We start from the raw sequence: 16609 nt of genomic DNA, 5'->3' as shown, positions 1-16609 counted from the left end.
GTGACTTGAGGTTCCACTGTAGCCTTCTTTAAATGATTCAAAACCAGTACTTCAGACTTCCTACACATACAAGCACAGCATCTTTCTCCTAAATTATTTCTATGAAAGTAGGCTGACTTTTTTAGGCTTATATGTTCCAAAGCACGTCTTCCAAATCAATTTGAAAGTATGAATTCCTGCAACAAACCCTCTTAAGACCAGAGATACAGGTCTGGTTCAGGGGTGGGATTCAAATTTTGTAACAACCGTTTCTGTGGGCGTGGCTTAGGTGGTGGCGTGGCTTGGTGGTCATGTGACTGGGTGGACATGGCTTAGTGGTCATGTTATTGGCTGGGTGTGGCCAACTCAATATCACTCACATTGAGGCATGCATCTCCTCACCTGGCCTCTCATGACTGTGGGGATGCTGCAACAGTCGTAAGTGTGAAAAATGGTCATAAGTCACTTTTTTCAGTGCCATTGTAACTTTGAATAGTTACTCCACACAAGCAAAGTACCAGCAAAGGAGGGGAAAAAAACTCCAGAGATGTTCCTGAGATAGGAAGTCTAGTCCTGCCAAGAATGTAATAAGGGTTAATGGAGAGACAGTTTTTGTAAGCAACACCAGAATGTTTCCTTCCCGCCTTCCTTACAGGATTAGGCCAGTAATTTCTTCTAACAACCGGTTCTCTGAACTGCTTAGAATCTTAATAACCAGTTCGAGTGAATAGGTGCGAACTGGTAGAATCCCACCCCTGGTCTGGTTCTCATGCAGTATGTTTTGTCCCTCATTCCTTTCTAGAGAAAAGGATCACCCACTCGGGAATGATGAAATTACAAATTTCTTTGGGAAAATATGGACCTCAGAAAAATTCACTTCACGCAATTAGGTTGGTTCAGAATATTTTCTATCTTTAAGATTTTCTTAAAGATATAGAGGAGGTTGGGATCTTTCTGAAAAGTTTCTCAGAAATAATTTGCTTCAGGTTTGACCTAAATATCTTTGCCCAATAGCTTTATTTCTGAGAATAATTACATTGCTGATATCATTTCAAGGTGCTTAGTTTCTATCTTCATAATATGATAGGATAACTAACTTTACCATTCTTAGGTAATGAAAAATTATATGCATGTATTTGGATCCCAGAAATCTAATTAGACAGATGGTGGAAATGTGCAGTCAGGATCTCCTGCAGTATACATATTTCTGTGTATAGTTAACACCTACTAATTGCAGGGACTGGAGAAGTCATGCTGGGGGATTTTAACCTTTCCAAGTGCTTTGATTGGCATCAAATGAAAAAGCTGGGCATGCTTTTTTTTTTTTTTTTTACTAAAGATCAAAAATGTACATAGAAGGATATATGCATTACACACTTTCCATCTTAAAGTTTGGCGGAGCCCTATCTTTTTCCGTATCATGCTTATTGTGTAAAGTATCGCATATATACATGATGGGAATTATCCAAACTGGATGTACCAGTTTATTCTGTTCTGGGCATTCATCTTATATGTTGAGAACATTGTAATATTTCCCTGCCTCCTTGAACTGGTACCCTAAAATCAGGCATTTTATGATTAGATAATTAACTATTCCCCTTGCAAAAGTCCTTGATATTCTATTTGACTTTCTCATTAAGAGGATGGTTCCAGGAATTTGCAAATTAACATAATTCCATGCCCATTAAATATTCATTTTTGTCTAAATATTTTACTGTCTAATGAGAACTGTTTTGACTCTTTTTCACTATCATCACCCATCCTTAACAATGCTGTCCAAGAAATCCCTGCAGAATCTAAAGGAGCATGTTCATGAGAACAAAGTCTTAAAAAGGCCATGTAATAATGCAAAGAATGATATACACTTGACAGGTCCTTGTGATTTTATACACTGAAAACACTTGTAGGAAATTGTAATACACCTTTAAGAATGTTTTAAATGTTGCAGTCACTGTTTTTGCACAGATAAAGGATTGGAGAAGGATCCTTAGTTTGTATTTGTGTAGAAACTTAGATATTTTCACATTTTTTAAATAAAGGAAAAAATAAATCACACTTAATTTGCAACTTCATAGGTGGCCAACTGCAATACCATTTGTTAATGAAAAATAAAATAAAAATAAAAATTAGAGTAATTTTACATGGATATATACCTACATATACCTGCAAATAGTGTACCAAAACTTTTGCATTAGGAATATTTGCTGGCAAAAACTGTATATTAGGTAAAATTACAAATATGTACATTTTTGCCAAAAAGGTGCATGAAAATTCATAGATATGTTAAATGAAAACTTTACCAAAAAGAATCTCCAACTAATTTGGAATTATAATTAGAATCTAGCAGCATATTTTTATTCTGTTTTGATAGCTAGCAACTGCTAATTATGAAGGTTGGAGAATTGATGCTGGGAAATTTGACTTTTTTCCCCTAAGGTGAGCCAATTTCCCTCTCTCTCATTCTATTTATAATTTGCAGATTTGCAAAACTGAAAAGCTGAAAAAAATGAAAAGAAACATTTGCCCAAGGAAAGGAAGGACATACTGTATTGGGAATAGTGCTTTTCCAAGAGATTTAAAATCTGATAATGGGGGGATTTACTAAAATTAATCTTCCACAGAATTTTTGTGCAAATGGGAAAATGTCCCTCCCCCATTATGGGGAATTAATTTGACCCATTGACAATCATTTTTGGCATTTTGCTATACAGAATTAAAAAAAGAGATAACCAAAATGGAAGGTACTGTTTCCATTTTATTATTTTTTTAAAAAGTAAATAAAACATTTTATAATCAAATTTTGCAAAGTGAATTTCTTTTCAAATTAAGATATATTCCATTTTGTTGATGTTAGTTTAATGAAAAATATAGTGATTATTTCATAATTCTCATTTCACTAAGTGAAAAGAAGTATTTTAGGCTGTAAAACCTCTGTTACACAGCTTTCTTCACTCTTGTGCTATAAAGAAGCAGGAAACCATAATCTAGTCATTATAATATAGGAGATATATACAATATTTGAGTGTCCACAAAACAGAATGTTATCCTGAAACCAGTATGATCAATGTTGTTGCATTTTTGATGGGACTGTGATAGGATTTGCAACTTTAGGCTGTTTCATTTTAGTCTTTTACTGAATTTGAGGGCACATAAGGAGAATTAACCTTTTTACAAATATGTACAAATATTAATATTATGATCATTGATTTGCTTACACTCTTCCTTCATTGTTAGTATAAAGCATATTTTCTAATAATTTAAGACAGCAAGTAAAGCTATGCAGGGGGCAGGAGGAGAAGAGCAAGAAGGGTAACAATTGAATTACTGTGCTGTATTGTATGTGTCAGGATGAATACTCAGTTTTCATCCATGAGGGGAAAAAAAGATAGATTCCAATTTCCTTTGCAGCAAATTCAAGAATGATTACAAAGCTATTTCTCATTCTGCGATTACAAAAATCATAGAAAAAGAAGCTGGCCATTTTCTATTATTCCATCATCAAAACCACAAGTCCTAAGTGCATTTTTTTTACTGTTTCATGCAAAAAGTCTATAAAGGGTTTCCAATCAGCCCTAAATGTAGATGTTTTTTATCTAATCAAAGAGGTTAATTTAACTAGCTCTGCAAGTTCTATCATTTTCACTAACCTTTCCTCCATTGTGGGCAGTGTCGAAGCTTTCCATTTTTGAGCGTATAATAATCTTCTTGCAGTTGTCATGAAACAAAGTTCCACATTTTTTTTTCTTGTTGCTAATATATTAGTCCCCAAAGAAAAGCCTCTGGTTTCAATTGTATTTTAGTTTTTAAAATCTTCTGCATTTATATGTGTTTGCACCCAAAATGTTTTGGCTTCTATTTCTGTTATCCTTTCTCTTTGTACTTTTGGTTTTTTTCTCTCTCTCTCTCTTTTCTCTTTTTTTCTGCATTAGTTTGTGTTAGTTTTGTGTTCACTTAAAAATGTTTAATAAAATTTATATTTAAAAAGATGATAAAAGAGATGGCCTTAAACAGGCCTAGAATCTCTAAGGATTTGTTGTGGCTTTCATTCTTCTCTGTAGAGAATACCGCATTCAATAGTTAGCTACTTTTAACTAGCTGCACTGCTGTTGTCAGCACACTATATAAGATTTCTATAGATTAATATAGCCTCTAGAGCTGGAATTTGATATATGGTATATGAAGGGCAAAGTCTTTAAGAAAGCGTGTACTTCTATTTTTGAATTAATGAAATTCTTTATTTCTAGTACAAAGCATTGTATTGAGATTTTATGTTTTGCTTTCTTTACTGAGAGGAAGGGAAGAGAAAATCCTACACAGTGGTGCCTTAGTATTCAACTACTTTGAAACTCATTGAATTTGGTACTCAATGCATTTTGACTGCAAAAATTGTGTCCTGGTATTTATCATTTGTTTGGTAGTCAACGCACAAGCTAGAACATATTGGTGTCAGTTGTTGACTCAGCACGTTATTCCTTATGGAAAAATTTTGTTTTGTATTCAGCTTTTTTTGGTACTCTTTGGACCTCCTGTCAAATTGATGTAAGTAGTTCATGGCATGATGAGACAATCTGATCGATACAAATATTATGAAATGAGCTCAAGTTTTCTTCTTGGCAGCACTAGAAAAATGGTATCTGAGATCCCAAAAAGCTTCCTGCCTAATTAAGACATCTGAGACATCTTTTGATGAATATAGAGTTATATACAAAGAAAGAAGTTTAGGAATGCAGGAAGTTTTAATGATTGTTGAACATTGTTGTTGTATGTGGCCAGAGCTGTAGGAATATTCTGCAGCTAATGATCTAATAGAAACATCTATGTCAGGGGCGTCAAACTGGCGGCCCATGGGCCGGATGCATCATGTGTAGGTCACGCCCATTCCAGCTCTGCAAAGGCAAAAAAGGTCGCAATATGTCATGATATGTCATGTGACGCAATCGAGTTTGACATCGTGACCTACGTGAATCAGGGAGAGAGAGAATAAGACAGTTAAGGAACTGTAAAAATCTCCATATAGGAATGTCTGCATAATTTGTTAAGTTTATAATTTGTTAAAATGTATAATTTGTTATCTTTTTTTATTAGAAATAAGCAAAATTATTTACTTAAAAGCAATATCAAAGCCCTGTAATTTAGAGCAGGATTTTTGATTTTTTTTTTTCTGAGGAACTATAGAATTCATTAAGAATTTGATTTTGTGAGAGATTATGGACAATTTTTTTTTTACTTGAATGCAATCAATTTTCTATCGTTAGAGTTTTGTCTCTTGATGAGGGGTCCTGATGGTTGTATTTTTTAAAAAAGTTTTTTAAGCATTAGGTTCTGTGTTCAGCAAATATGTAATGCAGATATGTTCATGTAGATGATATTTTGCTATTCTAATAAATAACTGGATTTCTTTCGAAACTTGGCTCGAGGCTCATGGTTTAATTAGGGCATTGGTTGGAACCCTGACAATTAGTGTACTGTATGTCTATTTGGAAAGTTCCTGGCCTTTTTCCTATTCTTCAGTATAGTTATACATTTTATCAGCCTAGGATTGTAAATATAGTCCTAGCATAGATCTGAAATAGATTGAGGAAGGTTTTCTCAAAACAAAAAAGATGTGGTTGATGACAGTGGTGAGCTGCAACCAGATTAACAACTGGTTTGGTGAGCGTGTGCTTCCATAAAGAATATTTGTACTTACTTGATTGTTGGTTTGATGTTAAGTTTGGAGTTAATGGATCTTTTTTGTTCCTTTTTGGGCTGGGTGAATAGTCTCTTTTGATGAGGATCACTTACTCTTTCTCTTACTCTCTCTTTGATTGTTTCTTGATTGTTTCTCAAAACTGCTTGATCATTTCATATTTCTCTCTCAGTGTATAGCTGTGTTCTTCTTTTCATTCTCTCCCTACAAATGTTTCTTTCATTCTAGAATATTGTTTCTAGGCAGTTTCAGTACATTATTTCTATCTTTCTTTAACCTCATTTCCTTTCGTTTGGAACATTTCTCTTCAGCATTCTTATCTTACCTAGAAATCTTTTGGTCTCCATATTTTGCTGGCATCCTCTTTTGCTCTTGCCCCATACTCCTTTACCACTTGCTCATAAGTGTCTGCCAGATGGGGGATGTGGAGGGTCTTCTTGTTGTGGTTCGCCGGCAGCAGGTGCAGATGGCTGAGGTCTCAGAGAGTGAGGACTCAGATGAGGGGCCTGTGTGTGATGCAGGGATGGGACCAAGACCATCAGGGAGTGGAATGCTGCCTTCAGAAATTGTGGAGGCTGGCATTAGTGATGAAGAGGTCCCCGAGGAGCCTGTGCCCAGTGAGCATGCATGCAGGGCTGCTTGAAGAAAAGAGCAGCTGCAGCAGCATGGGCGACTCAGGAGTAAGGCTGCAAGGTAATGGCCCCTCCCTTAAGAGATAAAAGCCAGCTGAGAAACCAGAGTTCTTTGCAGGAAGCAAAGAAGTTTTTGCTCTCAAGCCTTGTGGACGTTCAGAGTATCTTGGATGATGTTTGGAGACTCTTTGTGTTTGAAATATTTCTTAGTAACTTTATCTAGTATTCTTGGCAGCTTTGCACAACCTTGGCAAGGCTCATTCTTATCAGAGATAATTAGTTTGAAACAGCCTTTTAACTGTGAAGGAACGGAATTTGTAAAGAATCATTAAAAGGTTTTGCTGTTACCTCTGTTTCATGTTTGTTTCCTTGGAACAAGGTTTGGTTTGGGTTAGAACACTTCTTGGCCTACCACTTCAACTGCCTTTCCTTCGTTCCTTCGTTCCTTCCTCCCTCCCTCCCTTGTTAAAAGCAGTTAGCAGCTTCCTTTTGCTATCAACAAAGTTTTCCTGCCATCTCACAGCGATGGGCATTTAACCAGCCAGCCAACCAATGAACCAACTAAATATTGGAAAATCTAGAAGGCCTGGAAACCTGTCATCCTCATAAAAGTAGGGATTTAACTTTACTATGGTATATTAGTCTCCTTCATGGAAGCAGAGTTTTACTTCCTCCGAATGCTCAGTTTAAAAGTATTATTTTTAATTAACAGAAAAGACTAGAAGGAGCTTCCAGAATGAAAGCTAGTTGCTTGTAACTGTAGATCAACTTAGCTGTTTTAGACTGCCATTTGGCTAACATGCCGACAAGGATGTTTTTTATACATACACTGACTGCATAGCAGAATTTCACCTGGGAAATATTTAAAATAGTTTCAGTGTCACTAGCTTTTATATATAATTAGTAGATCAGGCAGATAAATTTTTTAGCAGTGACACTAATAAGCATAGGACCGACTGAGTGGCATTTATTTTTGAAATTAAAGTGAAAAGGTTTTATGTTATTTTTAAAGAGAATGACTGATAGAGATGACATAAAGATAAATGATTACCTTTTCATTTGAGCTATTCTTTATTTTGTATCAGCTTTGGACTATTAATTTCTTTAGTTAATTCTGTCAAAATTTGTAAATGAATAAAATAATGATTCTGATTAAAAAAGGAGATTATCTCCAGTTATGAAAAATATGAAATTCTGAGAGCAAAAGTACCTCTACAAATTCCCCCCCCCCACACACATTCCATTAAGTAGATTGCATTTGGTTAATTTTAATTTACGCTGGGTGGGGTGGGTGGAACCAAGTGTAGGATTCCTACTCTTGATGTGGACTTTTCCTTGTGACCCATCTAAATTCTATTTATACTACACAAAATGGCAATTATAAGGGAGAGAGAGAGGGAGGGAGGGAAGAAATGATATTCAGGAGGAAAACAGGATAATCCCCCAAACCTAATGAGTCACACGTTCCAGACCAAGGTCATAGTTAATTATACATTATATTTTTAATTGCATTTCTTAAAAAACCGATAGGTATATTATGTGTGTGTGTGCATCTATATTCATATTATTTCTCCTAATATGCCTATATTTTGTTTCTAATTAAATTTGAAATAACAGTTTCAGTATACACATTGTTAGATCTGAGGTGGATCGGGTCGAATGAGACGCGAGACCATTCTAGTGAGTTCAGCTCTTTATTTAGAATAGGAATAGTCTGGAAAATACAAGCCGCGGCAGCCCTTCATATAGGGCTGGCTTGCGGCTCGGTGGCCAATGGCAGCGCTTTGAATCTCCCGCGACTGGCACAGCCAATCGCGGTAGATCCTTAGTGCTCCAATCACGGCCGGGGTTTCGACCAATCAGGTCACTGTCTGTCCGGACCAATCAGTTGCGAGGGTTTGGAGTATGCTAATACAGCACACCCCTCCCCTCTTGGTTTCGTCTGTCGGTGCGTCGTGATGTAGTCGCACAGGTAGGCGGGGCTTCGTACCTGTCTAGTTGACCTGCGCGGTTCAGTTCCCGTGTAGTTGTCGACCGGTTCGGAGGGCCTTTCTGTCGCTCTGGTTCCCAGGGATGGAACCGCCTGGAAGGTCGGGCTGGGCCTTTCTTGGTCGCTCCCTCCTGGTCTACTCGGGCTGGTTGAGCAGCCGCTTCTGTTGTTCCCACCGGGTCTTCCCGGGCTGGTTGAGCTGGCCTGGCTGCTTCTTCCCGGTGATGGTTCTGGGGTTTCCTGCTCTGGTGGTTTTGTGTTTACTGGTGAGTAGGACCGGTTTATTTGTGGGTTATTTGTTCCGGGTGGGGGTTGTTCAGCTTGCGCTAGGGGTGTCCCTCTTTCTTTAATGCTTTCTGGTGTCCCCCCCTTCTAGTTTCCTGCTCGGGTGTCTGGTTGTTGGCTATTCTGGACCTTAGTTGGTTGATGTGCCGTTTCCAGTTTTTCCCGTCGCTTGTTTCTAGTCGGTACGATAAGGGGCCGGTTATTTGGGTGATCGTTGCTGGTATCCAGAGTGGCTCTCCCGCTAGGTTTTTTGCGTATACGGTATCGCCTATGTTAAATGTTCTATGCTTGCTGGAGGAGCCCGGGGGTTTGTCAGGGGTGTATGTGGGGTGCATTCTGTCTAGTGTTGATCGTAGTTTTCTGCCCATCATTAGTTCTGCCAGGCTTCTATTTGTGGTTGCGCTCGGTGTGATGTGTTGGATGAGGAGCATTTTATTGATCTTATCTTGTATGTTGTTTGTTTCTATCTTCTGTATGGCTTTCTTTGTGTATTGTACCATGCGTTCCGCCCGTCAGTTCGCCGCCGGATTTGCCAGCGCGGTTAACGCATGGTGTATGCCTTGGCCTGCCAGGAATTGTTCGAACGCTAGTGCGGTGAACTGGGGGCCGTTGTCCGACACTATTACGTCTGGCAGGCCGTGTGTGGCAAAGAGTTTACCCAGTTTCCTTATTACTGCCTCTGTTGTGGTTGATTTCATGGTGCTTACCTCCAGCCAGTTGGAGTAAGCGTCTACAGTGATGAGGTACATGTGCCCCTTGGTTGGTCCCGCGAAATCTATGTGAATCCGAGACCACGGTCCTCTTGGTGTTTCCCACTCCAGTATTGGGGCAGCGGGAGGACTGGGTCTGGACTCTTGGCACTGTTTGCATTTGGCTACCCAGGTTTCGATTTGTTTGTCCATGCCTGGCCACCATGCATAGCTTCTGGCCAGGCTTTTCATCTTAACCATCCCTGGGTGCCCCTCATGCAGCATCCCCAATACTCTTTCTTGCAAGGTTTCCGGAATTACCACTCTGTCCCCCCAAAGTATACAGCCCTTCTCGGTAAAGAGTTCAGTTTGTCTGTTTCTGAAGGGTCTGAATAGTTCGTCCTTGTCTCCTTCCGGCCACCCTTTTCCAACCCAGCTTATGACTCGCGCCAGCCGCTTGTCTTTATTTGTTTCTCTGGCAATGTCTGGCACGGTCACTAGTGGGTTGGTTATTGTTTCTATTTGCAGTACCTTTGTTGTGGGTGCCGGGTCGTCGTCTAGGTCTGGCAGGGGTGAACGGCTCAGGGCGTCTGCGTGGGCGATGTCCTTTCCGGGCCGGTGAACCAGCTGGTAGCTGTATGCTGACAGGAATTCAGACCACCTTGTCATTCTCGGAGAAAGAATGTTCGGTGTGGCCTTATTTCCTGCCAGGATCCCTAGCAGCGGCTTGTGGTCCGTGATGATTGTAAAAGTCCTACCGTAAAGGTATTCGTGGAATTTTTTGACGCCGGCGACGACTGCTAGGGCTTCTTTGTCGAGCTGGCTGTAGTTGCGCTCCGGCTTTGAGAGTGTCCTTGATGAGAAGGCGATGGGTGCTTCCCTCCCGTCTGGTAGCTGGTGGCTGAGGATGGCACCCGATTCCAAAGGGCGATGCGTCGCACGTCACGGTTAATGGCAGGGTCTCGCTGTACTGGATTAGTACCGTGTCAGATGTTAGCAGGTTCTTTGTGTTGTTGAAGGCGCTCTCCTCTCGTGCTCCCCAGGTCCAGGTGGCTGTTTTATCTAATAGCCTATGCAACGGTTCCACTACGGTTGCCTTTTGAGGTAGGAAGACATTGTAAAAGTTTAACAGTCCCAAGAAAGCCTGCAGTTCCATTTTGCTTTTGGGTCGTGGCACCTCCCTTATGGCTCTCAGTTTCTTTTCTGTGGGGTGGATGCCATGTTTGTCTAGGAGGTACCCTAGGAACTCGACCCTTTCAGCCCGTAGCTGGCACTTCCCTTTTTTGACTTTGAGTCCCGAGTCTCTGAATTTCTTCAGTACCTCCCTCAACCGGGTTTCTAGTTGCCTTTCGTTTTTCGCGGCCACCAAGACGTCGTCAAAGTAGGGCACCACCCCCTCTATGCCCTGGAGGAGTCTTTCCATGAGGCTTTGGAAGACCCCGGGTGCCACGCTGACTCCGAACTGGAGCCGGTTGCAACGGAAAGCCCCCCGGTGCATTACGATGGTCTGGGCTTCGGCGGTTTCGGCGTCGACCGGCAGTTGCTGATAGGCTTGTGCCAGGTCGAGCTTTGCGAAGACCCGGCCTCCCCCCAGTGAGTGCAGGAGGTGTTACACAACTGGGACGGGGTATGCGCTTTGCTGGAGCGCGTGGTTTAGGGTGGCCTTATAGTCCCCACAAATTCTTACGGACCCATCTGGCTTGATGGGGGTGACTATGGGGGTCTCCCACCTGGCATGGTCGATTGGCTCCAGTACCCCTTGCGCGATGAGCTTATCTAGCTGCTCATCGATCTTGGGCTTGAGGGCAAATGGCACTTGTCTGGGCTTAAGGCGGATCGGTGCGATGGTCGGGTCAATATTGAAAGATATGGGGGACCCCCGGTACTTGCCTAGGCTGTCGTCGAAAACTTCCCGGAAGTCCTCTACGAGCGCCGCTTCCCAGTCCAACTCTGCGATGTGGTGGATTCCAGTTACTTCAATGCCTAGGGGTGTGAACCACTGTAGCCCCAGCAGGCTTGGCCGATCCCGGTTGACGATGGTCAGGGGCAGCACCTCGGTGTGGTTCTTAAAGGTGACTTTGAAATGGCCTCTGCCGACTACAGGGATGCAGTTTCCCTGGTAGTCCTTGAGGGTTAGTGTTTGGTCTTCCAGTGTGCCACGAGACCATGGAGAGGAAGGACCCGGAGTCCACCTCCATGTTGCATGGCTGGTCTTCTATCCCCACTGTCACGTATACTTTTCTTGCGTCGCTTGTGGATGAATGGCCGACGACGAAGGTCTGGTGTGTTTCCTCCCTCTGTCTTGCCTCGTTTAGTCGCCTGTTCCGACCCTCTTGGCTCCAACGGCTCTCAGGCTGGCGGTCTCGGTATCTGGTGGGGGTGTTCTGTCGCCTCGTGGCTGCTCGTCGCCTCGGGCTGTAGTGCTTCTTGTTTCTGCACACCTTGGCGATGTGCCCTCGTTTCTCGCACTGCCGGCAAACGGCATCGAGGAACCGGCAATCTGAACGGGGGTGATCGCCTGCGCAGCTGGCGCACTGGAACCTCGACTTACGACCCCGGGCTTCCCGTCGCTCTCGGGCTGTTTGCAGGCGGTGGATTTCCTCCTCCTCGTCTTCGGTGTCTGAGAAGGAGTCAATGTCGCCGTGGTGTGTGGTTGTGTCCCGGTGGTCGACCCCGGGGCGCTTCTCAGGGTTCGGTGTCGTCTTGCTCGTCGCTGTTCGTGGCGTGATGCTCGATTGCCGCATCCGAGCCGCTGATTTCCTTGCCGCCTTGGCTGCGGCTACCTCCGTGAGTGCATCGGCGAGGGAGATGTCGCCCTTCACCATGATGCGGCTCTGGAGAACGGGGTCTCGGAGTCCCAGGACGACGCGTTCTCGCAGGGCCTCGTCCAGGTCAGCGAACTCGCACAGGCCACCCAAATCTCGAAGGGCCGCTAGGAAGTCGCCAAGTCCCTCGCCCTTGCGCTGGTCCCGCCTGTAGAAATCATGCCGCCGGATGAGGATGGGCACGACAGGGGCGTAGTGGCTCCATAGCAGGGGCTCGAGGTCGCCCCACTCCATGGTCTTGACGTCCTCTGGCTTGGCCAAGGCTTTGGCCATCTTAAACACTGCCGGCCCGCAGTGTGTGAGGAATACGGCCCGTTTCTTGTGGCCGTTGGCATCCTTGAGATTGCTACTCTCGAGGAACATCTGGAACCTATCGGTGTAGGATTCCCAGTCGTCGGTAGCAGGGTTGAAGGGTGCGGGTGGTGAGTTGAGGCCGGCCATGGTGCTCGCTAGTGTGCGCCGCCTCGCCACGTGCTGGGTGGTCTCCTTTGTCTCACGATCCCACCTTCGTCGCCAGTGTTAGATCTGAGGTGGATCGGGTCGAATGAGACGTGAGACCATTCTAGAGAGTTCAGCTCTTTATTTAGAATAGGAATAGTCTGGAGAATACAAGCCGCGGCAGCCCTTCATATAGGGCTGGCTTGCGGCTCGGTGGCCAATGGCAGCGCTTTGAATCTCCCGCGACTGGCACAGCCAATCGCGGTAGATCCTTAGCGCTCCAATCACGGCCGGGGTTTCGACCAATCAGGTCGCTGTCCATCCGGACCAATCATTTGCGAGGGTTTGGAGTATGCTAATACAGCACACACATTTTTATTTTTTCTATTTTTAATTGCTTGTATATCATATTTTTTTTCAAGGAATGTAGATGAACCATATTTTATATTACTGTCAGTTATTAATGGAGCTGTAATGGCTGAATTTGCACAAAATGCTTCATCAAGAATTGAAGATGATTATATAAATTATGCATTTATACATGTAGCTTGCTTGTACCCATTCTGTTCCTTGCTGTTAGCACCATTTTAAAAATAAATAAAATAATAATAATAATGAAAGGTTTGAATGGGATGCAATTTTATTAGAGGTCCTGATTAGTAACTTCAAAAGAGGCCAGAGTTCATGAGTGAAAAAGCCATGATTTAACATCTTAGTTTGTAAATGAGCAACGAGTCACAATCTTTGGTTTGGATGACAGGTGAGAGAAACTCTACCTGATTTAGCAAATGTGCAAGCAAGAAAGATCAAAGTAGATATATTCATAGTAAAGATACACCCAGTTTCTCAAAACATCCAGAAAACTGCATAGAAAGCAGAGACTTGAATACAGGCTATATACAATTGTATAATCTGAGTTTTAAACAGTATGCTCAAGTATTGTGATTCGGCTGGGGGAGAGAAGATATGAAGATAGCAAACATTCAAAAGGTCACAACTTTCACAATGTCTAATTTTGTTTATAGCAACTAACATTTTTAAATCAGTGTTGGCTGTCTCTACTGTGATTGAAGTGGGAGTCTGACCTATAGCCATATATAGTGGTGTTGTTTGGTTAGATTCAGCTGAAGCACTCAATAAATCAACACTGGAATTGCAGCTTAGTTTCTATACTTAAAATAAATAAAACATTGACTGCTTTGAATTATGATGGTTCTACTTGGATGAAGTCCACAAAGAGGAAATTAGATGGGACTTTATAATTTTCATTACTTTCACTGATAAATGTGGAATATTATGAGCTTAAGATGAAAGCTCTTCCTACCAACATCCAGTATTTAGTTCAAGTAATAATCGTGAATAGATCATATTCCTAAATATATAGAAGCTTTCTTCAGCACTGATTCTGAGATGTACATGCTTTTTGATAATCAGTAATTCATTTGGCAATGTGTATTTTCAAAACAAAGAAAATAAATAATTTCATGAGTGGTTGCCTTGTAAATTTGTAAATGAGCAACACTTAACTGTGTTTAGCGCTTGTTAGCCATAAACATATTTTCTTAAAGCTTCCCAATCTTGTAAATTGTTCAAGTACTCCCAACTCCCAAACAATATGCAAAATCCTTATAAATACTGAAGAACTATTTAACAGTTTGAGAGATGAGTTATTCATTGTTGTCTTTCACTCAGAAGTTCCCCAAAACATTTATGACCAATATACAAAGATTCTCCTTCTCTTCTTCAGTCTGATTGGCCATGTTTTTAAAAACTTGTTCTACATTGACACCTAATGTAAACCTATCTTCTAATAGAATTTTATGGGGTAATATTAAATCAAATACAATTATTATAAAGTTCTATAGCAGAGGTCTCCAAACTTCGTAACTTTAAGACTTGTGGACTTCAAGCCCCAAAATTCTCCAGCCAGCATAGCTATTTTGGGAATTGATGTCCACAAGTCTTAAAATTGCCAAGTTTGGGGACCCCTGTTCTATAGGGACCATTTTAGGGATTCTGAATGTCAAAAGCTTTCTTTCTAAACATTGGTACAAACATCCTGCAAAATCAGATTCCTTCCTTCCTTCCTTCCTTCCTTCCTTCCTTCCTTCCTTCCTTCCTTCCTTCCTTGCTTGCTTGCTTGCTTGCTTGCTTGCTTGCTTGCTTGCTTGCTTGCTTGCAATTATGTTTAAAGTGGAAGAGTACCTAAAAGCAGAGTGAAAAACAGTTGTATTATTTTGGGGAGCAATATAAAACCGGCAGGAAGAAAGTGGGGCCAGTGATAATAATAATATTTGATAGGTGGATAAACATTCCAAATCTAGTCTGAACATCTGAATGACTGTACAGTGAACCATAATAATTAGACTGTAAGACTATTATATACATCCTACTTGTTTTGTGTTAATAATACAGAGAATAATTAAATGTGAAAAAAACAAAGAGGATCTCAGACTGTTTGATGTAAAATTGATACTTTGTCATAGTTCCCAAAATCACAAATTACATTATGTTTCCATAGGCATATAGAAGAGTTGCTTTGACTGTCAACAGTTGCAATGAGCAAAGCTATCACAATAATTTAGTGTGGCAACCATGGAATTGAATTTGCAGTAACACTTCTTGCAGCATTAGTTGGATATCAAGCACCACTTTCTAAATTACCAAACCGCATAGTCTCGAAAGAACTTTACCACCTTAATAAGAACTAAGGCTTAATCTCCTGTTGCATAAATTTCAGCTTGATAAGTGTGGAACAAATCCATTGGTCCAATTATATATGAAACCAGTGCACAGCAAAGAGACTTGCACAATCAGCTGAAAGTATGCATGTGTCTACACACACACACATACACACACACACACACACAGAGAGAGAGAGAGAGAGAGAGAGGGAGAGAGAAAGAGAGAGATTATCTCTTTGAAATAGTCCTCCTTAACATAAGGTTCCCAGCTATCTCACTTCTGATAAGCGTTTGAGGTTATATCTGCAGCTATAGAGTTTCATTTGCTTTTGAGCAGTGAAATATTATCAAACACCAATTATGGTAATAACAACTGAGTGTATGAGAATCATTTCCTTTTCATATTTTTTATGTACTTACAGGAATTCGATATGCTTTCTACAGAATTCAAAGAAAAATGTGAAAGAATAAGCAAGAAGCTAGTATTCTTGGAAGAGCAACTTCAGCTAGCAGCCTGTAGTTACGATGAAGACCTTGTTCATATCCTTTTGTGATGTGTTGTATCAAGTATTCCCAACAGAAGAGGTTGCATTCAACTCCTGCATTGAAACTTGCCTTGTGTGAATCTTGCTTCAGATAACTATTGTAGCATTGCTTCCTAAAAATATAAACTAGCCAAATAAGTTTAAATAGTTTAAAAGCTACTGAATTGGATTGATGAGAAAGAACTTTTTAACAATCTGTTAATATGCTTTTGAGTGCTATAAAGTAAAAGTAATGAATACCTAGTTACAGCATCGACTAGAAGACTGGAAAAGAAAACATTGTTTCATGAGCATGCATCTAAAAAACATTTTTAAAGGGAAGCAGATTAGCTTATGCTGAGCATAGAATTCCAGTAAATCACATAATTATCTGTGCTCATCTCATACAGACTTTTAATTTGAAGTATTGGCCATTCAAGGGTGGGGAAAGCCTTTTGTTTAGTTCTACTGAAAGATTCTAATCAGTCATGTTATCACTTTCCTCTGCTACCCTACTTTTCATACTACTTATATAATTTTTTCAAAGGCAAAATAAATCCATTTAAAAATAGATTTTTGGCAAGGGCAAAACAAATCTATTTCATATTTATATATTTATACTAATCAGTCCACTCTACTTTTAACATACTATCTCACCAGCCTCTGGGAACAGGCAGATAGCCAACTCTGACTTTTTCCACAGGTTATATGACTTTCAGTGGAAGACCCAGAGGCTGTTTAGAGACAACTTGAGGTGGTGAATATTTGTCCATGAATTCAGCAGGAGTCAATCCTATCATCAAGATACATAAGTCAATAATAAATGTATCAAGAGCGGAATCTCGGAGCCTAAAAATTACATAAATTGTCATCA

General features: G+C 41.1%; 1 protein-coding gene across 2 annotated transcripts in view; it reads left to right on the top strand.

The window, feature by feature from the left end:
• The window catches only part of DISC1 (DISC1 scaffold protein), a 152817-nt gene extending 136818 nt beyond the window's left edge, over nucleotides 1-15999 (top strand). For both annotated transcript variants that reach the window (XM_087967947.1, XM_026669446.2), the window contains one exon: nucleotides 15634-15999. In XM_087967947.1, the coding sequence (XP_087824073.1) occupies nucleotides 15634-15765 (132 nt within the window). In that variant the 3' untranslated portion in view covers nucleotides 15766-15999. The remainder of the gene's footprint in view (nucleotides 1-15633) is intronic.
• Nucleotides 16000-16609: the final 610 nt, after the last annotated feature.

The sequence above is a fragment of the Notechis scutatus genome, chromosome 1, assembly GCF_049901735.1.
Source record: "Notechis scutatus isolate UNSWTSFEM ecotype Mainland chromosome 1, rNotScu1.2, whole genome shotgun sequence".
NCBI lineage: Eukaryota > Metazoa > Chordata > Lepidosauria > Squamata > Elapidae > Notechis > Notechis scutatus.
Note: the sequence above shows the minus strand (reverse complement) of the source record. Positions and strands in the feature narration are given on the sequence as shown.